Source organism: Pteropus medius, unplaced genomic scaffold, assembly GCF_902729225.1.
Source record: "Pteropus medius unplaced genomic scaffold, Ma_sr-lr_union100, whole genome shotgun sequence".
Lineage (NCBI taxonomy): Eukaryota > Metazoa > Chordata > Mammalia > Chiroptera > Pteropodidae > Pteropus > Pteropus medius.
Genome location: NW_024354500.1, coordinates 17,064,387 through 17,087,877, shown reverse-complemented (window position 1 = coordinate 17,087,877; position 23,491 = coordinate 17,064,387). Strand labels below are relative to the sequence as shown.

Here is a 23,491-nt window from a genome sequence, read left to right as displayed (position 1 = left end):
GACTTGGGTTGGCCTGCAGGTTGTGGGAGGAGGAGGGTTGAGTCTCAGGGAATCACTTGGGTGGGACAACCTGTGTCAACCAGGTTGATAGAGACTCAGATATGGGACAGGGGAAATTTCAACAAAGGAACAATGGATTCTGCCAGCACTTCTGTCTAGGGGAAAGCTGCTCCTCCAGCCCTCATCCTGAAGCCATACAATTCAGTTCCTCCCATTTATCCCTGCTGCTTTTAGAGCAGCTGCCCCATCACTGGAGCTCAGAGCAAGTGAGTCCGTCAGTGAGTAAGTCTGTGCACAGGCCCTTTAAGAGGAACGTTTGTGACTCCCTCAGCCCTCTCTCACACTCAGCCACAATCTCTGTCTCACTCAGCCATAGTCTCCACGGGTTTTTACAGCCAGAGGTTGTGGGGACTTCTCTTCCTGGCCCTGAAACCGTAGGCTGGGGAACCTAGTGTGTGGCTGGGACCCCTCGCTTCTCCAGAGGTCCTTCGCAGCCAAGATGGCCCTCCTGATTCTCAACCACCATATGTGGTTGTGGGACCAGCCCATTTCATGTTTCTGCCTCTCCTAACATTCTTGAGGTGGTCTCTTATGTATGTCCCGAGTTGTAGGACTTCTGTCCAGCCAGACCTCTGATAACTCGCAATGATGGTTGTCCTGTAGTTTTAGTTGTAATTTTGATGTGATTCTAAGAGGAGGTGAGCACAGTGTCTACCTACTACACTATCTTGACTAAAAGTCTCCACATTATTTTTATTATTAAGAAAACTTCAGTGACGAAGACGTATAGTAGTGCCCTACAGTTGCTTGGTTCCTTAGAGGTATTTCTGGGGCCCAAGGAAAGGCTGGCAAAAGCACAAGTAGGTGGTCCTTAGGTGTCATTTCCCCCATTTTCTCTTTGTTTTGGAGCAGTTCTTTTTTATGTTTTATTATGGAGTATTCATGTAACATTAACTTTAGGAAAGGATTTCACTGTAGGAAATATAAATTGGAATTTTTAGAAGGGATTCAAGTATCAGTCTGGTCTGAGTGACTGTTAAGGTCACTTCCAAATTATACATTCTTTTCTGGTATTCCCATGGTCCCCATGCTTACTTTTATGACTGCATTTAGTGCAGTGTTTGGAAATTCTCTTTTATGGCAGTCTCTCTTCATCAGACTGTAATTTTCTTGAGGACAAGGGTCGTGTATCTATATCTGCAGTATTAAATACTGTTATATCATGTAGTTATTTTTATTAAATTGTACAGTTGGACAACTCAGATTTTAAGATGTAAACATTTTTTTCCTAAACAATGTTAAACAAGTTACTGAACTTTTAGCTATCTTGAATTAAACACAATTTCTTTTGAATTTAAAGAAAGTCAAAAGATTATTCCTCTGAATAATTTTTTATACATTCAACATATATAGCGAAGTATAAATTAAGGTTAAAAAGAATTTTGAGCCTAAGATCTTTTACTCAATAATAGATTTCTCATCTAATTGTAGATAATTCCTTTAGTTCTTCTTTTATATTATTCCACTTAACCCCATTTGTCTGCCTATTCATAAATGACCTTTTGTAACTATTTTTTTCTTCACAATAAATATACTTTGATCTTGGTTATCTGACATTATTTTCACGATTATTACTTTGAAGAATTTTTATTGATATAGCCTTGTTTTATAGGGTACCACTGAAAGTGGAGCAAGCAAACAACGCTCGTGATGCCTTGGCAAAGACTGTCTATAGCCATCTTTTTGATCATGTGGTAAACAGAGTAAATCAATGTTTTCCTTTTGAAACATCATCTTATTTTATTGGAGTTCTAGATATTGCAGGTTTTGGTAAGTATAGTTTTGTTTGTGAGTTCGTAATTAGTTGCTTGATATATATATCTATTTTTGCTAGGATTTTAAAAAAATTTTATTATTAGTTTTAAGTATACAGTACATTGGTTAGACATATAGTTTATAAAACAATCTCCCTAATTGCTCTTTCTCTCCTCTGGCTCCCTACCTAGCCGTCACATTATTGCTAACTGCATTCCCTATTGATGTTTTTTCATTTAGTTTTTCACACATATTTAAAATTTAAAAAACTCTTTCTCATAATACCTTAGGATAAGACACTGGTCCACCTCAGGGCACACTCACGTAGATACCCACACTCAATTCAGACTGGGATAATTTAGACAGACCAGTTAACCTAATGTGCACAGCTTTGGGATGTGGAAGGTACCCAGAGAAAACCTATGCAGACATGGGGCAAATGTGCAAACTCCACATGAATAATGGTCATGGCTGGGAACTTAATTTTTTTTTTTTTTTCCCATTAGTGTAATAACAAAATAACATTATCTGAGAACCTGCTGTGGTTAGGAGATATCTCTATACTCTTAAATGAATAAGAGTACTAGTAATAAAGAGAATTAAGTTATTAAAACTATTGACTACAGTGTAGAGCTAGATACCTGTTGACTTAGCATGTAGACTAAATTTATTACCATGTGTAAAAATTAATTATTAATGCTATTTTCAGTTAGTTTCCACCAAATAGATAAGATATCAGGATAAATATTTGAGAATATCTACAGAGCTGTGCAACTAGAATTGGAATGAGTCACCAACATCTGCGTGCTACTTTGTCCTGAATAACTGTGTTGTAAAAATCTCTAAACGTGACCATTTTTTATTGGGCTTTTATCAGTGTGAGCATTCCTTCTGGCTGTGTATGAGTGGTATCTTCTTCCTCTTTTGTAGTTTGTTTGCTTTTGCCAAGGGAAGGTCTGAGTGTTTACATTTTGAGAGGGGTAGAGTTTTATTTTAATGTGATATGTATTTTAAAACTTATAATAAATTATCACCTTTTGTTCAAAGGTAGAGAAACACTTATCACTGACTTAAGATATTGCATCAACTTTAGCAACACACACACGCACACAGAATTATTTTAGAGCTGTAGGGATCTTAGAGATATTGTACTACAGTCCCTTAAATTTAGAAATGAGTTAGTATCCATAACTTTTTTTATGACTAATTTTACAGATGATACAGAAAAAATCTAAAGTGCTTGCATTTTAAGTCATTTTCTTTAATTAGATTACTTTAATACCTGTGCCTAAAAAAATCGTTATAAGTTACTTACATATTATATCTTCTACTATATGACATTTATCTCATCTGACAAACACTTTTTTTTGTCAAGCAGGGTATTTTTAATAATTTTAATGCCTAACAAACTTTAAATCTTGAAATAAGAGCATCTGGAGAGTATAGAACAATTATGTCTATTTTTTACCTAACCTTCAATTAAGCATTGATACAATAAAATTTTATTTAAGATAAATTTATTAATATGAAGTTGATCTGATGATGACTCTTGATTCTGGTGTTATGTTTTCAGAATATTTTGAACATAACAGTTTTGAACAATTTTGCATCAACTATTGCAATGAAAAACTTCAACAGTTTTTTAATGAAAGGATTCTGAAAGAGGTAATTACCATTACAATTTCAATTTAAGAACTGCATTAAGCTATATTAAGTTTCAATGAACAGAGACACGCTGAAGTTACCCTGATTGATGTAGGTAAATGTAAGGTGGCCCAGGGAATCAGAAACCCAGCATAGGCCCTGGTGGTTTAGCCATTGCTCAGGCAGATCAGAAGTATTAATGGTACAGCTTAGGAACCCAGTAAAAACTTTAATAGGCACCTCTTCAGAAGCAAACATCTATTGCTTCTACAAGCCTTGAAATTCTGCTTGTTTCTTTTTCTGTTTCTGTTTCTTTACTCCTGCCACTGCCACACAACTGTCTGCTCTCATCCCTGACCTTGGCATCTCTCACCCTTCCTCAGTGTCTCCCTGCTTCTGCCTACTCTGCTACCTTCTCACCATCTGTGTGTGTCAGGAAAGCCACCAATTAAGGAGATTCAATGGGGCCACTGGCCTGGAGTGCCCTTAGACAGTGCGTTCCCTGCCATGCTACCTCTTACACTGCCAGTCAGCTGTGAACAGTGTGCCTTTGGCCGGACACCAACTCTGGTCCAGTAAGGAACTTCCTGCCACAGCTTGTAGTAAATAACTATGGCCATTGCCAAGAGTCATAGTCCCAAGTCAAGGAAAGTTACTTTATAGTTGTTTAAATTATAGAGTGAGCAAATGTAGCTTTGGATCAATTGATTTGTGATTAGGCTCACCATTTTTCCTTTAGTCTTTGAATTCTTCAGTCAGTACTCTTGACTTCCTTCCTTTGAGCTATTTGAGATATGCTTTAATGAATGAAGGTAGTAGAGTTAAAGAGAACTCAGAAACAATCTAGTTCAGCCCCTTATTTTACAGTTGAAGAAGCTATTTCCCAGAGCAGTCCATTGACTTTGGCAGGTCGAACCTACCTTCCTGGCTGCTGGCCCACAATACTGTATTCTCGTGATATTAGCATTGCTGTTTTCTAAGTTCTCTTCTCCACTGGAAATATGAAACATTTTCTTTTCTATTCTTATCCCATTCTTCTTTTCCCACATTTTTCTTATGTTTTTTGTCGTTATGGGTTTTCCAGCACCATTCCAGATTTTATACCTTTACTTATATACTATAGTTAAACCAATTCTGGCATAAATATGCAGGTAAAACAAGTACTTGTCAATTAAGAAAATTTATCTGAAAATGCTTTATCTAGCTGCATTAGGTCTTTCATTGATATGTGAAGTTTTACCTGTATGCTTCTCACTTAATATACTCTAATTCTTCCCTGTATCTGGACTTCCCTTCCATGCTTCTTTATTCACTGCAATCTATGGCTGCTTTCACACTGCGATGGCATAATTAATTGACTAGCTGTGACAGAGACAATATGGCCCACAGCTGAATATATTTACTATCTGGCCCTTTACAGAAATATTTTGTGGATTAAAATGGCTATAACACCGATCTCTGTATTCGTGCATACCTGCTCTGCATATTTCAAGAAAAATGTGCTTATCTGCAGAAGGGAACATTTCCACATATGTAAATCATATGTTTTGTTGACCATTTAATTTTTTATTTCACATTGCTTTAGGGGCAGGGATTTTGCTTCCCTAATATTTCGTAAAACTTCTCAGCGCCTGAACTCATTGATATGAACTTTGTTCTCTGGCTAATCAGTAAATGTTATGATCATAAATGTCACTAAGCAATGAATCCATTTTATATCACATGGTATTTCCATATCTTTGATGATGATTATTTCCTTTTAGGAACAAGAACTCTATCAAAAAGAAGGTTTAGGTGTTAATGAAGTACATTATGTGGATAATCAGGACTGTATAGGTATGTATTTTTTTTTTTATTCCATTTTTGGGAAATCTGGGAAGTTATAGTAAATGCTTTTACTAGTAATTTTTCTGTGCTCTGTGATTGATATTACTGATTATGGGAACTTACCGAAACTGGTATTTGAGAGAAGTTTTACTCCTATAGTATTTTGAGGAAGTTATTTTTCAAACCAAGTCGCTAAATTCAGTGTTGAAATTTTTCCTAAAATTCCTTTTATGTACAGTGATGAGTATTTTCTTTCTTAAACAACTAACATGTGAATAATTGCTTAAGCCATAAAGGGATTTATTATCTCACATGAGTAAGTCTTTAGCCAGGCTCCAGGTGATTTGACAGGGTTTGGCTCTGCCGTTTTGCTGATCTCTTGTTTTTGTTTTCTGTGCGTTGGCAGCACCCTCTGGCTGGTTGCAAGTGGGCTTCACAAGTTCCGTGTGTCATATCTAGATAATACTGTGCAGCATGAGAACAGAGTCTATATTTTTCTTGTCTGTATTTATCAATAAAGAAACCTTTGTCACCACTGAGCTAGTACTCAGTCTTTCTTTTCTTTCCCTTCCCAGCTCTAAATTCAACCATTGGGAAAACCGTGTTTTGAAAACCCTATTTATCAGTTGAGTCAATAATTGTGTGCTGGATTTGGACATGATGGTATTACAATAATAATAATGCTTGGCATTAGTATAACTTTTCAAAGCACTCTCACATCCTAACTGGTCCACTCAGCATTCCCTTCACAACAATATCTTTTTTCAGATCTCTGTGCCTTTGACTGTGTGGTTTGTTATCTCGGCTAGAACTCCTCCCGTTCCATTATCTTTTAGCCCACTTCCACATCTTTCTACATCTATCAAAATACTTTTATTTAAAGCTTAGTTCAGCATGCTCTCCCACCTTCACCAATACTAATTGCCCAAGAAGTATCATTTTCTGACCAATACAGTTAGAATCTTGTTTTCTTTTCGCATGTCCTATAGCTTTCAGAGTCTGTCCCATTTAACTGTTCTTATATACTGTATTTAAGCAGTTTACATTTTACAGTTATTTTAGACAAACAGGAAATTCAAACAACATGACTGAAAGCATAAAAATGTGCTGTTACTGAAGTTTTGCTAGAAGCAATTGAGGAAATATCTGTAAGTAGTTTAAATAAAAGCTATGCAAAGCTTCTGTGGTTTTACTTCATTTTGAATGTAGATATCATCTGGAAGAGGAGAAATTTCTAGTTCTTTGGCCTCTTGTCATAGCTTACAAACGGAGTGGTTATTTCTTTATGGAGCTATTTTTCTAAAACCTATATGATGTTACTTTCTAATAAATTGCCCGATTTAAAATAAAATCTACCTGCTCTCTGTAGCTTTTGAGAATAGTTACAGAATCATCTGTTACATTGTTTCTGATCAGTCATTGTAATTTTTGATGAGTACATTGTTCACATATCTTTAAAATGTTATTTTTACCATTTCATATTTTGATTTTTTGAAATAGATTTAGTTGAATCAAAATTAGTGGGAATATTGGATATTTTGGATGAAGAAAGTCGCCTTCCCCAGCCAAGTGATCAACACTTTACATCCGCAGTTCACCAAAAGCACAAAGATCATTTCCGACTCACTGTGAGTTTGCCATTCCAGCGTTGAGACTCTGGTGGGAAGAGAAATCTTTAGAAAGATGCCCTAGAAATTAGATAATTAGAATCATAAGTTATGTAGGGCTTTCGGCAACTATAATTTATCTGGCATAGCATCTTCTGTAGATGAGCATTTAATTTATATATACAAATATATTTTTTATGATGATGATCTGTCTAACCAAGGTCCTTTTAGCTGGTTGGAGAGTACATTTTACCTATCTAAAATGTACAAAAAGATTTACCTGTTGTTTTTATGTTTTCCTTTCTGAGTGAAATGTCCATCAGTTGCTTTGTGTTGTATCATGTGACCTGTTCACAATCCAGGGGTTAGCACCTAGCATAACAAGCAGCCATCTGTCTGCACATTTGTAAGATTAACCAGTGTAGTTTGTGGCTTAGAGTCTGACTGGTGGAAGCAATCCATATTAGATAGTGATTAGCCAATTCATTCTGATGCTCTTTCCTAGGGAGTTTTTAATGGAAATTATACCCAGAAAGGGATATAGAAGCTGAAGCAATAAAAGAATTAGCTAAAGAGAAAAACAGATACATAGAGCGGTAGAACTAAATGGAAAGTACACTTCTAAATGGGCCAGAATCCTGGTTCCCTGGGCTGCTGTTGGATCATAGAGTTGTGCTTGAGTCCATGTGGCACTGAAGAGTTGGGCTGTTCTCCATGAGGATGGACTGTGTGGCCATTGAGGTGTTCCCTGTATTTACCTAATTCTGTGTTTACACTCAACCATCGTCATCTGAGGTAGTTTAAGCACAACTCTGTGCTTGTACCCAGAAAGAGCTGACTAGCACAGAGAACCATGGATGTTATAATAGTCCTCCCTTATTTGTGGTTTCACTTTCCGTGGTTTCAGTTACCAGTGGTCAACCATGGTCCAAAATATTAAATGGAGAATTCCAGAAATAGACAATTTAATAAACAATTCATAAGTTTTAAATTCTCTGCCGTTTTGAGTAGCACAATGAAATCTTGTGCCATCCCGCTTGCGACATGAATCATCTCTTTGTCCAGCATATTCACACTGTATATGCTCCCCACCCGTTAGTTACTTAGTAGCCGTCTCAATGATCAGATCCACTGTTGCAGTATCACAATGCAATTGCAGTTCTAGCAACCCCAATTTTACTTAATAATAGTCCCAAAGTACAAGAGTAGTGATTCTGGCAATTCAGATACGCCAAATAGAAGCTGTAAAGTGCTTCCTTTAAGTGAAAAGTAAAAGTTATTGACAATAAGGAAAGAAAAAAATTGTAAGCTGAGATTGCTCAGATCTATAAGAATGCATCTTCTAAGTGTGAAGTTGTGAAGTGGAAAAAGAAATCCTTGCTAGTTTTGCTGTCGCACCTCAAACTGCAAAAGTTATGGCTATAGTACATGCTAAGTGCTTAGGTAAGATGGAAAAGGCTTTAAATTTGTGGATGGAAGACATGAACAGAAAATGTGTTTTGAATGGCAACAAAGTGTTGCACCAGAAAGTGTTAAATTTGTATGAAGATTTCAGCAAGAGATCTCCTGAAATGAGTGACCACATTCATATAACTTTTATTACAATATAGTTATTATTCTTCTATTTTAGTTTTATTCTTGCCACTCTCATTGTACCTTATTTATAAATCGAACTGTATCATAGGCATGTATATATAGGAAAAAACATAGTATAGTTGACCCTTGAACTGTGCAGATTTTTAAAAATCTGCATATAAGTGGACCCACGCAGTTTAAACCTATGTTGTTCAAAGATCAACTATTTTCAGTCCATGGATGGGAATCACCATATGCGGAGGGCTGACCTAAGTTATATGTGGATTTTCTGCTGAAGGGATCAGTGCCCTCTGACCCTCATGTTGTACTAGGGTTAACTGTGTAGTAGGGTTTGGTACTATCTGCAGTTTCAGGCACCTGCTGTGGGTCTTGGAAGGTATCCCCAGAGGATAAAGGAGAACTACTATAATTTCATCCACGAAGATAGGTGCTGCCTCATTTTATAGAGAACAACAAAGCAAGAAAGGAAGGAAGAAGGAAAAGCAGAGCTACTTAGAGTTGCAGATGTCTCTCATACTACTGTTTATTGTTTTGATATTGTAGTGTATAACAGTCATTGCCTTGATGGATCCAGATCGATCCAGGAGTTTAAGTGACTGATAACAAGTATTCTTATTTCCATACATCATTAAGAAGAACGTGTTTGGTAAATAGGTTTGAATGCATTTGCTTGAAAAGCTGATGTAATTGTGATAGCCTTCTTTAGAGGCTGGATCCCATAACCACCTGTTCTGTTGACGTGAAGTTCTTCTGTATTCTTAAATATTTCTTACCATGTGGAGCCTGTCTTACTTCAGTGGGGATAGAATTAAAATAATATGTATCCTCAACAAAAATTTTGCTAACATTAAAGCTATATATCTAGTCCTATTTATCTACTGCTTGTTGGTCTTTGTTATCACCAACCTGTGGATGTTTGGTTAATTTTACCATGAGTACTGATTGCTAGTCGACAAAATTGTGACCAGGGTCTCAGAGACATACAACTCTAAGGACATCAAACTAAAGCATTGGGTACAGGCTTTGGCCACTTTTCTCAAAAGAGAACAGGAGCAGACCAGTAAATTCTAATTTGTGTAGACCATTACTTTTGTTGTATGTCTTTGGAAATAAAAATAATTACCATTTATCGGACACTTAGCACATGCCAGACACTCTTCTAAGGGTTTTACTTGAATAATTTTATTTAATCCTCATAATAATCATCTGTGGGTAGATCCCGTTTGTATTCTCATGCTAGAGATGGGAAAACATGCACAGCGAAGTTAAGTGACCTGCTATATTCAGCACAGTGAGGAAGTGGTGGATTTGTAAATGAAGTAGGCAGTTCGACAGGGCCCTCACCCTCACTCATGCTGGTGTATTGCCTCACATGGAGATGAGGCGTTGTGGTCTCCCAGCTCTCTCACATGGAAAAAGCCTGGTAATGTTCTGAAGTCAGCTTTTCTATTATTTATTTATTTTTTAAAAAATTTTTTGAAATTTATTTATTTATTTTATGGTGACATTGGTTAATGAAATCCAATGTTTCAGTTGTACACTTTAACAGTTAAGGCATATATAAGCTTTTCCATTTTTGAATGAGTTTGTCTTTCTTAACTTTGGGTTACTTCGAGGGTCAGATGTGATCTTTTATGTGCAAAAATTTTGGAAACTTAAATATGATCCAAATATGAGATGTTATAATTTAGATAATACAACCCTGTAATGATCTCATTTCCTTAAAATAGATTCAAGCTCATTGTGTAAACACGAAGGTGTATGGTTTAAAATAGTGGGAGAGTTCCTGTGGTGATATCAGGTGTTTCTTTAGAACAATGCTTCTCAACCTTGGCTGCACCTAGGAATCACCTGATGTAAATGGTATAGGCCGTAGGAGATTTAAAAGTTCTTTTAGGTGATTCTGATTCAGCAGCCACGGTCAAAAACCACTTTTAAACATAGGTCACTTTATAAAATGCCCACTATGTTTTGCATGTGCTTCTAAATAGTGGTTTGGTGGGTTGGTTTGTTTGTCTTACTCCTCTTTTTCCCCCTAAGATTATAACCAAATATTTGCTAGATTTCATTGGTATTTATGGCTTCCTAGATGTTTATAAAGCAGTATAATTGTGTAAAGTGTGAGATTTTTAAAATAATTTTAAATGTTTCATATCTCAGATGTTTTCTAAAGGAAATTATGTGATATGTTTTTGATAATTTAATTATCATGTACGTATAATTTAATAATACATGTATCATGTATGTATGTATTGTTTTTCAGGTTCCCAGAAAATCTAAGCTAGCAGTTCACAGGAACCTCAGAGATGATGAAGGATTCATTATCAGGCATTTCGCGGGGGCAGTATGCTATGAAACAGTGAGTAATTTTTAAGAGGAGAAAATCATTTGATGTTGAAGCTGCACCATACAATACGGTAACCACTAGCCATATTTGGCTATTTAAATTTAAATTAAATGTAAAATTCATTTCCTCAGTATATTGGCCCCACTTTATGTGCTCTATGTCCACGTTGCCTGGTGGTGACTTCATCGGACAGTGCAGATATAGAACATTTCTGTCATCCCAGAAAGTTCTGTCAGACAGTGCTGTGTTAAGGGATGTTATCACAAGGTAGATCAAATCATTCCTTTTTGCTTTGTTTTTCAGACCCAGTTTGTGGAAAAAAATAATGACGCTTTACATATGTCTCTTGAATCCTTAATATGTGAATCCAGGGATAAATTTATACGGGAATTATTTGAATCATCCACAAATAACAACAAAGATACTAAACAAAAAGCAGGAAAACTTAGTTTCATCAGTGTGGGAAACAAGTTTAAGGTATTTGTGTTAAATATGTTACTTGAATTTTCTTTTACTGCATTTAAAATAAATTGTTTTATACTCTATAGTGAATAATGTAGATGCTGTCAGAACTCTCACAAGTGAAGTTCAAGAGCAGACCCTGCACTCTTGATATTTATATGCAAAAAAAAAAAAAAACCCAAATAGGTGTAGTAATTGAACTTACAGAAATTTTTGTAATTTTATGAATGTGTTTTTTCTTGGTGCTTAACATATCTGATTGCTTCTCCTAATGTTCTTGCTTCTGCTTACTGTCTGGTTGACCTTCAAACCTTCTCTTTCCCATGTGTTTTCTGCTTCCTTCCTCATTCAGCAGTTTTGTTTTAGCTGGAGTAGTACAGCTCGGGATGGCTAGAGAGGACTAGTTGAGTTGAGAGAGGAAAAGCAGGCACAGCCAGGGGCTTCAGGTAAATGATCAACTTCATGGACTCCTATTTATAGAGTGGCTGCCATGTTAAAAAAGATCCCGTCTTAAGTTACTGAATCAGTTTGTAATTCATTTTCAACGTGTTTTCTCTCACAGTGCATTATGAGTTTGCATATTGTGCTAAAATTTGACTAAAGCTTTTAAATACTTCTGTAAAAACTAAATGCTCTGTATCGCAAACCCTTCAAATTGCTTATTTAACATTGAAGAATATTTCATTTGTTTTATTAATTTTGGATCAGGAACTTATTGTTTTAAAAACTCTGTAAAAGATAAGTGCTCTGTGTGGCAAACCTTTCAAATTGCTTATTTAACATAGAAGAATATTTCATTTGTCTTATTAATTTTGGATCAGGAATTTATTGTTTGAGATCTGACAAGGATGAGGAATTGTCACACGAAGTGTCTTAGAAACAGAACACTAGTAATTGGTTCTAATTTTTGAGTATTTAGCATAAAAAAGATAATTTAAAAACTTTTGTGTCACAAAGTCAATGAATAAAAAATTACAACAAATAGAACAAAGAAATAGAATTAATTTCTCTCATACATTTCCATAAGTATTGTATTTATATGAGAACTTTACCTATATTTTCATTATGTGTATTTTAAATGTTAAAAAAAATGATGTAATTAAAAATAGTATTTAAGTATCAGAATACTGTGATCTAGTGGTATAAGCCTCCTGAAATCCCTCGTGGATTGAAATGGGCTCCAAATAACTAACTTGATAAAATCATGTTTATAAAGCTAATTTTTTCAAAGCTTAAATATAGGAGAAAGCTTATAATACATTTTCAGGTAACTGAATAAAAAGTTTTTAACTTTGTTATAAGTTATATTCATTCATTATGAGTTTCTGATTCTCTTGAGCAGTATTTTTTCTCTTTGGATTTTCTCTTATTCTTAAATTCTTGAATAGACACATATGATAACAGATTAATGTAATGACATGTATATTATTTATTAAGTATGTTCCTACTATGATGTTAGGAATAGTATTCCTGGTAAGGACATACTTGAAATTTTATATAATATAAATAAAAACAAAGACATTCTTAAAAATTTTTGGATTAAAGTTTTTGGATTATTCTTTTATGTTGAGACTTGAAATGCCTTAAAATTGATTATATGCATTAAAATATATCTTACACATTAAACTGCTGAAAGCTATAAGTGGGTGATATTGTTAATAATAAAATTTCATATGTTCTTTATGAGACACTTTGAAATGAAATATTAATAGTAATTCTTAATTTTAACTAGAATAGCTTATTAAATTCAAGTCATGTGAGGCAATAAAACAAAAAAGGCTCGCATTTACAGTAATACTTCAGTTATCCAGCATCACTGAGAACCAGTTCTCCACTGAAAAGTGATATTTTCAGGTTATTAAAACCTAATCCTACTACCATTGTTAGTGTTTTGTAAAAGTAATTCATTTTGATGGAAATCTTGTTGTCATCATATACACGAAATAAAAACAAAATACAGATAAAGCACCAGTTGCGTAAGGCTGTTGATCCTTGCGATTCTTGACGGCCCTTCTTTGCTATTTGACATTCTTCCCTCTTTTCTAAGGTGCTGTTTGTTTATTTTTGCTGCTTCTACTCTTCTGATTTACTCTCCGATTTCTTTTCTTTCTTTCTTTCTTTTTTTTTTTTTTTTTTTTTTTTTTTTTTTTTTTTGTGAATACCGTGCTTGGTCTATGGATTAACAAGCATGGACTTTGTGACAGTTGTTTTCTTTCCAAATTAGTGGCTCTCATACTTGCTTTTCAGTTGTGTGATGGTCCAGATTGATTTTCTCTTAAGCCTGGGATGTCTGAAGTATACTGTACTGTAGTGTCATGGTAAGAGAGCGAACTTTGGTGTCAGGCCCTGTGTTGAAATCTCAGTTTTGCCATGACTAGCGTCAGGTTCTTAGGCAAGTAATTTATCTCTCTGGGCCTCAATGCTTTCTTTCTCCTATAAAACGAGACCAATAATATATTCTTAATTAGAACTGTTGTGCAGTTTAAACATGATAATATCCATGAAAAGCTTTGAGCACTGCCTGACTCATAGAAAGCATTCACTAAAGCAGACCCATTTTTACTATTAAATATAGTTATGATTGATCCAGTATGTTAATTTAAGGAAAAACATCTTAATTTATCTTTTGTAAGCAGAATAATAAGCACCTTAGTAGAAAATCAATAAAAGTTTGACAGAATTTACTTTGCTGAGAAGTAAAGCAAATATATGAAAGCAAATATAGAATAAATTATAATCACTTAGTATTATTAAAAACAGGAAAACATAGTAAGCTGTAGTGTATTGTCAGTTTGTTTTTTGTTTTTGTTTTTTTTTTTTGAGAAAACTATCCAAACTTTTAAAAACAATTGAGACATGAAATGTTTTTAAATGGTAAGGAGAGTTTCTACAGCTAGGCAGGGCAATTTTATTTCTGATAATTGTTTTATAAAACAATCCTAATATATACTATTAGTGATTATTTTAAACATGTCTTCATTCTTAATGGAGTGGACACAAACTATACCAGCTTGTCACATATTCAAATACTTCTTTGTTGATCTTTTATTGAATGCATCCCCAGCATTTTTATTTACTTTCTTCGTTGCCTGTATACTTTTTCCTCATTCACCCCACCTGCAAGCATGCGTGTATTTTTAGTATTGTTCATTTTCAGTCTTTTAATTTTACAAGTTCTGTATAAATAAGTTATTGTCCTTGGCATTTTATTGGCTATACGTTTTGCATGTTACTGTCTGTTAAAGAGTGTGTGTACCAGAAGTTGTTAAATTGTAATGTGTTATATGTCTATGTTATTGCATGCTATTTTATTCTAATGTTGGAGATCTAATATTAACTTAAGACATTGTATACTTTTGCTTTTTGAAAAAATAAAGTGATTTGCTTTCTTTTGCAGACACAGTTAAATTTACTTCTGGATAAACTTCGAAGTACTGTGAGTACACTTTAAAAACACAGAGTTTTAAAATAGCCCTCTTAAACTGTTATTAGTATTTACTCTAATAAGCACAGTAAACCTAGAATGATTAGAAATGCATTTTAAACCAAATTCCCCCATTAAAAAAACCTGAATTTTAAAATGGTTGTCATTTTGGTTAGGTTTGTTCCGAAATAAGGTCAAATATATATGTGAACTCAAATTATTTTATAAATATATAGAATTCTCTGAATATTATTAAGTTAAGATTTTCCTGTAGTTTGAGGAAAGTGAAAATAATTAGTTATTATGGAGAAGGAAAATGTATTTTTTAGGATTAAAGATAATGCATACAAGTCATTTTCATTTTATTATTTTAGTAGTCACATTCTCCAACATGGTATGGTCGATATGGAAAAAAATGGACATAATATTTTTATGTTCTGTTATAGAGACAGTATTTCCTAGGAGGGTATTTTATCATCCAAATATAGTATTACTTTTGTGATTTATAAGAAGAAAGCATTTCTTCTAAAAAGTATTCTAAAAGTGTTTGTAATGCGCATCATTGTTGAAATAACTATTAAGTTTTGCAAGATGTGACTTTGAAGAGAAACAATTGCTTCGATGTCTCGTATATTAGCTTCAGTACCCAAGAGTTTCATTGTGTACATATCTGTATTCTTTCTGCCTCATTCAACAAATCTAATAACTGATTCCAAACGTATGCCTTTAAGCGTTTAAAAATATTCCTTAACAAATAAAACTTTAAAATGTGCAGTGCTGCAGCTTAAGGACCTACCGTATATTTTTGAAGTAGAATAAAAAGATTAATTTTTTTATATGTTGGCCTAGATTTTAAGAGGCTTAATTTACTCCTCTTGTCATACGACAATTATCTTATCACAGAAATATAGCATGCAGATACACTTAAGAGTAAAATAAAATCACATGTATGTCAGCCAGTGAAATGTATTATTTAAATATGTTAAAATTTCCACAATGAGACTTTTCTTTTTACAGTAACACAGCTTTTGACACTCAAATCTAAAATGTATTTTAAAAATATTATTAGTATATAATGAAGAAAATTTTTTCAAGCTTTAAATTATAAAAGTATGCTAATAAAGTTTTAAGTTCCTTAGTGAATATTAATTTGTTTTTTAAATTAAAAATTATTTTTATTAAAGTATAGTTGGCATATAATATTATATTAGCTTCAGAAGTACAACATAGTGATTTGACATTTGTATACCTTAGTGATTATTTTAAAAAGTTCATATGTTAATGATAATATGCTCTGAAAGTTGCTGGTATTCATAGAAATAGAAAAATAAGAATGCTCTATATATTGTCTTTAAAAGTACCTTTATTCTCCTAGGGAGCCAGCTTTATTCGTTGTATCAAACCTAATTTAAAGATGGTAGGCCACCACTTTGAAGGTGCTCAGATTTTGTCTCAACTTCAGTGTTCAGGTATTTCCATATTTTTATAATCTATACCCGTGTGTTTCAGGAATCTAAGCTCAAATACAATTTAATATGCCCAGTGTTTTCACTGGACATATTATAAAATATAAGATTTTTATCTTATATTTCCTTTAATTATATAGAAAAGCATGGCTGGCAAACTGGGCAATACTGGGGTACAGTTTAATGTGAAATGAAACTGTGACATCACTGACATCACTGAAGTAAAATTAATAAAAATTCTTCAAGTACAAACAGATCTCCCTTAAGTCAGTTGCTTTCCTATGGCCTCTCAGTTCAGCAGTACCTCATTTCTCATTCCCCACAGAACTGAGTCAGGAGATGGGTTTCAGTATCCTTGCTTCCCACACCACCACTTCTAAAAAAAAAAAAAATGAAAACAATAGAGTGCCTTCGACTTCTGTGGAACTTTTGTATTTTTGGTTGGACTATCACTTCCTCCCTCTCAACCCTCACATTCTAAACTTGCTCAGTCACAAAAATCCTAGGCACCAGGATCACTATTTTTCCTTTACTCCATGCCCATTCTCCATCCCTACTTGGTAACCCTACTTATTCCCAAGATATCAGTCCTCTCCTTTCCTTTTAATCCGTCTGAGGCTTTTAGTACTCTCTTAAACGCTTTTTGCCTCTGAGTCCTTATTTTGCTCCTCTCAGAGGTGGATTTATTATAAATGTGGGTCAGCAAATCTTCAGGGTCCCCCATTTAAATGGGCTCCTTCCAAAGCCCTGCACCTGGTTTTGTATTTTTGACTAATTTGTAATTATATGTGTACCTTTTTTTAAAACAAACAAACAAACAAACAAAACAAAAAAAACAGCCTTCCCTCCAACTGAAAAAACTTCAGACCTCCCCGATCTGGATTTACCCTTGACTCCTCTCACAAAACTTTAGCCTTTGATGAATCTGATTAGGTCCTTTCTCTTCTGCACAGATAAGGTAGGCAACACAGATTGGCATTATTACAAATTCATGATCACTAACCTTTAAAGGGCTCTCAGGCCCTCCCTGTCGAATTTCCCTGGTCAGTATATTCTGTTCTCTGTGGAAACCAGTCAGACCCATCCTGCTCTCCTCAAATCTCTAAGCTTCTGCCAACAGACAGCCTCACTGCTTAACAGAAAAACTCAAAGCTTTACCTGTCTGCTACCAAACAGTTCTGCCTATCTGCATAACCTTCCCTCCTATTAAGAAAGTAGACAGTGCCCCTCTTCTTAGTCGAGACTATCGTTCTTTTGAATCCATCCTTTCCTACCTTCTCCTGAATCTTCGATATTGATTATATATATTGAACCATTCACTTTGAGATGAATCTCTCCATTACTGTTTAAACAAGTTAAAACCTTGTCTTAATTCCCTCTCACCCACATTCCTTTCCAGCTACCTCCCTATCTCTCCTCTCACTTTTTGTTCTCTATATTTCCTTTTCTCTGCAAGAATGTTCTTGTTCTCTTAGTTTCCTGCCTTCCACTAACTCTTTTACTCTAGAGAATTCAGCTTCCACCTTGACTAGCCCAACAAAATAATTCTTGATAAGGTCACCAGTGATTTCCTTAATCCTAAATCAAATGTTCTTTTTGTAGTCCTTATCTTGGTGGACTTCACAGCAGCATTTGACTCTGTAAAGGGATCTGACCAATCCCTTTTACATATCCTCTCCTTGATCTTGAAACAGCACGTGACCTTGCTTTTGTTTTGAATTCTCTGGCCTTTCCTGACTCACCTACAGGGTCATCTACTGCCACCTGAAAATTATTTATTAGTTTTTTAGGCTTTGGATTAGGCCTGTTTTCCTTCTCATTCTTTGTTACTGCTGTCCAGTATATAACTTTTCATGGCAATGGAAATAGTCTATATTTGAGTTGTCCAGTATGGTAGCTACTAGATACCTATGGCTATTGAGCACTTGAAATGTGTCTCGTATAACGTTGGTACTGAATTTTAAATTTTATTTAATTTTTTAAAATTTAAATCGTCACTTGTGGTTAGTACAACCATAGAGCATGTGGCTAGTCGATACCATATTAACATAGCTATAGATTCTCTAAGTCTCTCCAAGTCCCTTTGGTATGACCTCCTAAACAGTGTCTCCCCCCACCCCCATTTATTGAGATTTAATTGACATATAACATTGTATAAGTTCAAGGTGTACAATGTGTTAATTTGATATAGTTACATATTGCAAAATGATTACTACCATGGCATTAGCTAATACTCCCATCAGGTCATATAATTACCTTTGTGTGTGTGTGTGTGTGTGTGTGTGTGTGTGTGTGTGTGTGTGTGTGTGTGTAAAATATTTAAGATCTACTCACTTAGATCTGCTCCCTTCTAGTGAGACTTAGTACTTACTAATCAGTTGTCACCCTTTCACCTGGCTTTTTGCTGTAGCTTCCTAAGTATTCTTGCATCTGCTCCGTCTGTGGTTTACATACATCCAGAATTATTGCTTTACAACTCAAGTCTGATCATGTCTTTTTACTGCTTAAAATGCTTTAATGGCTTCTGATTATTATTAGGGTAAAGGACAAAATCCTAGTAGGTTATGAGGCTCCCATGCGGTCTGACCCATGTGTCCCTAGCTTCATCTCTTTTCACTCTCTTCTCCCTGTACTGCAGTCACACAGGCCTTTTTGTTACTTAAATGCTCCATATTTCTCCCCTCCTATCACAGGGCCTGTGTACATGCTGCTTCCTCTGCCTCTTTTGTCTTCATCTTTCACATTTCAGCTTGATTGCCATTTCCCTATGAAGGCCTTTTTTGATATCCCTAACCAAGAATGGGGCCGGAGTTAAAGGGTGCTGAGTGCCTTCATTTCACAGTCCTAAATTTTGTATATACTTGTATAATTACTTAATTTTCCCTTCCCTTAACCTATAAACCCCTTGAGGGCAGAAACGATGTCTCTCTTGGTTTGTGCATATATCCCTGCCTCCTAGCAGTGCAAGGCATATATTAGACTCAGGAGATTTTTGTTGAATGAAATTCATAGTATAGCAAATATGAAGATTTATCTGTGGGTAATTTAACAGATAGTGGAAAGTTAATTCATATCTGCTGTATTCCTGTATACAGTATAGATGTACTTTTATAATATTTCTTTAGATTTCGATTGTTTTTACTGTGAGTTTGACTTTTCCCATTTAAATTTCTCTTTAGAGTTTGTTAAGCCTAATAGAATAAATCATTTATTTCCTAAGTGAGCATTTTGTGTCCTGGAAAGTCAAGCATGTTTAGATTTAGCTGTATATACTATTACATTAGCAGAGTATGGCCTTATTGATGCTCTAGCTAGGATTCCTGTTTCAGTAGCAGTATATTTCAACATAACTGAGATATGTTGGCTGTTTGATAGATGACAGTGATTCATAATGGCTTGATTTTTTAAAAAAGTATTACTAATAGTAAAATGGTATGGAATTGGTTGTAGTCATATGGCTAGGTAATGAGAAAAAGCCAAAAATATCAATAACTGGTAGAAATAAAAATATTTATTATGTTTTCTAAAATAATGACATTTAAGGTTTGACTTTTACTTTGCCTTTCAATTTCTATTTTTTTTCCAATTTAAGGAGAATCAATTAATTTAGAACACTTTTTACTAAAATTACCATCTTCTGATTAGCCAACACCAGGGCAAAGTAGGGGAAGGTAAGAGAAGGCACCTAGGTCTTCTTCCTCTGTGACCTTTGGGCTGTGCTGCCTGTCTGTGGTAGCCAAGAGGGGTTCTTAGTGTAACCAGCCAGGACTGCACCAAAAAGCCCCTCACCACACTCCCAGGGAAAGATCCAGTTCATAGGATTTCTAGAGGAAGAGTACTTGCTCTGGTGATTTTTAATTTTTTAAGTGTCAATAGATCTTTTGAGTAAATTAGAATCAGATGCTGAGAGTGGTGACAGAAAGAAATCGAACTCTGGGAGGTGAACACACAATGTAAATATAGATATGCCTTACTGTTAAAATGTACAGCTGAAACTTACTGGATTTCATTAACCAATGTCACCATAAAAATTAAAAAAAATTTTTTTAAATTAATTAAAGTTGCTCATTGGCTTTCCAAAAAATAAAATAAAATAAAATAAAAAATAAAGAGGTGCTGAGAAGGCAGCCATAGGCTTGGTAATTTGTTAACCTCCATGAAATTCTTAATGAACTTCTTTGAGCCAGTTCACATATCGTCTGCAGCTACAGGGCAAGCCAAGGGACTCACAGGTAACAGATGTGTACGTTTCCAAGAGTACTTGTTTATTTGCTATAAATGGGCAAAAATCGTGACAGTACCAACCAAATTTTACCTTCATTTCTTCAAGCAGAGCCTAGAACTAAATCTAGTTCTGGATTTCTTTCCATAGGAATGATTGCTTTTATGTGTTTCATTAATTAGTATTAAAATTATAATAGTTATATATGTTCACTGTAACAAAAATGAAAAATTACAGAGAAATATAAGTAAAAAGAATTCTCACTTTTCAGGGGTGCCCATTTAACTCTGTCTTGGATATGTAAAGCCCTGCCCTATTCTTTTTAATTAATACATCATTCTGTCATATGGTTGTAACATAATTGATATTTAAGTTTTTTTCTGTTTTTTTTTTTTTTTTCTATTACAATGACCCAGTGGGCATGTGGACATTCTCTGTGCATATCTTTGCCCACATACGTGACAAGTCGTAGGATAGATTCATAGAAGTGGAAAGTACTGAGTCAAAGGGATAAATTTCCAAATTGCTATCCAAAATTATTTCACTGTTTTACTTTCCCAGTGAGAATGTATGTGTGTGTTTTCCTACACTATCGTCAACCCTGGATACTATTGGTGTTTTACACCTTCGCCAGTCAGAAAGGTTAAAAGGTTAAAATTCAATCTGACTACCTAGAAAGGCTATCTTTCCTTTGAGATTATTTTAAAATAAAAATCCACTCCTTTTTGTATTTTATAGTTTCATTTTGCTAATTAAATTCTTGACTAGCAGGAATTCATTTAGGTATGAGGAGTGTGAGTTAGGGATCCAGTGTTATTTTTGTTTTCTAAATGACCATCTGTTCTAACACTTTTTGTTGAATAATCTTATTTTCTTTATTGATTTGAATAGTCCCAGAGACTGAAATCCAGGGGTTATTTTTTCTTTTATAAACAAAAGTTTTTGGAATTATCTGTGGTTGTTGAGCCTTTCTCTGATTATTTTATGTTTTTATTAAAAGCTCACATTGACTCAAGGCTCAAATTAACCACCTACTAGAGTTTCACTGAAAAGAGTCATTCTATAGACCCTTTACCCTGATAGACTAATTTCTTTGAGAAGTAAGTGAAGGGGGACCTTTATAGTGAAATAATGAGCTCTTCTCTTTTTTCCCCATTTGCTTCGTTTAAGCACTGGCGAGAACTTGGGAATGTGTTTGACTGCGTGGATACTCATTCAGAATCTTATTCTGAACTTAACCTCAGGTCTTGGAAAGTGGCCTAAATGCAGGCCTTTGCCTTATATAATGTGATTGTGACACAGAGATTTCTATCAGAAAAAAAAGATACAAGCTAGATTTGAGCTTTCTAGAGACCAGTAGTTTGTCCCTAGAAAAGGGATAGTCAGGCTGGTTTTAGATTAAATTTGCTATAGTAGTTTTAGGTGGTAGGCAAGTTGGAACATAGTAGGTATAAATGTGATATTTCCTAAGTAATATTTCATTGCTGATTATACCTGTAAATTGTACCTTTCTAACATTAATTTGTGAACTTGATCATTTGCATGGTTATTTTGGACTTCTGCACAGTGATTGGCAGTAATTTGTGTTCGTTTATGAATCTAGGTATGGTGTCTGTTTTGGACCTGATGCAGGGTGGTTTCCCATCACGAGCTTCATTTCATGAACTCTACAACATGTATAAAAAGTATATGCCAGATAAACTTGCAAGATTGGATCCAAGGCTATTTTGTAAGGTACAAATACCACCTAAATTGAAATTTCTTAGTTATAAATTATCTTTCTTATTAATTACTAATTGGCATCTAACTTTGTAACTTTTATTTTTCAGGCTCTTTTTAAAGCTTTGGGCTTAAATGAAATTGACTACAAGTTTGGGTTAACAAAAGTATTTTTTAGACCTGGCAAGGTAAATACATTTTTATTTTAAACTTCAATATGATGAATATGAATAGTTGGGATCAACAAATATTTTAGGTGTTTAGTGATTTGTATTCTTGAATTATATGGTCATTAACAGCATGTATATAAGAATATGTGAGAAATTTACAATGTGTACTACTCCATACAAGTCTTACAATTCTTTTCCGCTATCGAATGATTGGAATCAGAGCATTATATCTAATTGGATTTTTTGCTTAAATAAGGGTTAACCCGAAAATACTTCTGTTTTATATAAGTTGAAAACTTTTCTAAAACATATTAATTCAGTCTTAATAGTTAAAGAATTTATAGTACTTTTGAGTCTTCATTGTGAGAACAAGTTCTGTCAGAGTATGATAGATGTGTAAGGTACAGGAATTTGGACCAGAGTTTGTACTGACTTTTCTCAAACTCTAGACTGAGTGAGTGTATAAGTTCTTATGTTTGTAACATAATTTCCTTAGGCTAACCCATAGTTTTAGTATCTACAGGTTCTTGTACTAGGTTATATGACTTAGTTGAATATTTTATAACTAAATAAATTCTATATAATATAGAAATACCTAAATGATATTTGCAATCTGTTTATATTTCACCATTCCTAACTTATTTAATATTGAATTTCACTGTCATAATTTTAAACACAATTGTTTTAATAGCCAACCATACCCATTTGATTAGCAAAATCATTAATATCTGTAGTGGCTTGAAGGCTTGAATTAATCATAATAAATCTGATTTCATATTTTTGGGCATGAGATAAAATCTGTAATGCATTACCTTTGTGTGCACTTTCTTGTGAATATTTTTACTGCAGAAAATCCATACTATGTCCTGTAAAAGAAAGAAAAGAGAAAATGAATATATATTCATAGTCGGCTTAGCTGTAATGTATATTTATCACAAACTCAGTGTTTCTCTTATTTCAGGGCTATAGTAATATTTTAGATTTTTTTCTATTTTTATTATCGAATATGCTAACTAACAATGAGTAACCCCTCTTACCCCTCCAAGTTTCTGAAGGAAGGAAGGTAGGAAGGGAGAGGCAGCAAGATATAGCCAAGTGTGTTTGGGCTTGCTATATACCCCACTGAGACATGCCTATGTAATGGCATGTGACAGTTTCTAGAAACTTAGATTTTGGATTTGAAGTCTAGTGG

The 23,491-nt window shown here is 34.3% G+C and overlaps 1 protein-coding gene across 7 annotated transcripts in view; it reads left to right on the top strand.

Moving 5' to 3' along the window:
- The window catches only part of MYO6 (myosin VI), a 137,198-nt gene that overhangs the window by 90,795 nt on the left and 22,912 nt on the right, over positions 1-23,491 (top strand). For all 7 annotated transcript variants that reach the window (XM_039853230.1, XM_039853229.1, XM_039853225.1 and 4 more), the window contains exons 13-22: positions 1,673-1,830; positions 3,389-3,480; positions 5,223-5,295; positions 6,787-6,914; positions 10,753-10,848; positions 11,140-11,313; positions 14,696-14,734; positions 16,098-16,191; positions 22,014-22,144; positions 22,240-22,317. In XM_039853230.1, coding sequence (XP_039709164.1) covers positions 1,673-1,830; positions 3,389-3,480; positions 5,223-5,295; positions 6,787-6,914; positions 10,753-10,848; positions 11,140-11,313; positions 14,696-14,734; positions 16,098-16,191; positions 22,014-22,144; positions 22,240-22,317 — 1,063 coding nt within the window. The remainder of the gene's footprint in view (positions 1-1,672; positions 1,831-3,388; positions 3,481-5,222; positions 5,296-6,786; positions 6,915-10,752; positions 10,849-11,139; positions 11,314-14,695; positions 14,735-16,097; positions 16,192-22,013; positions 22,145-22,239; positions 22,318-23,491) is intronic.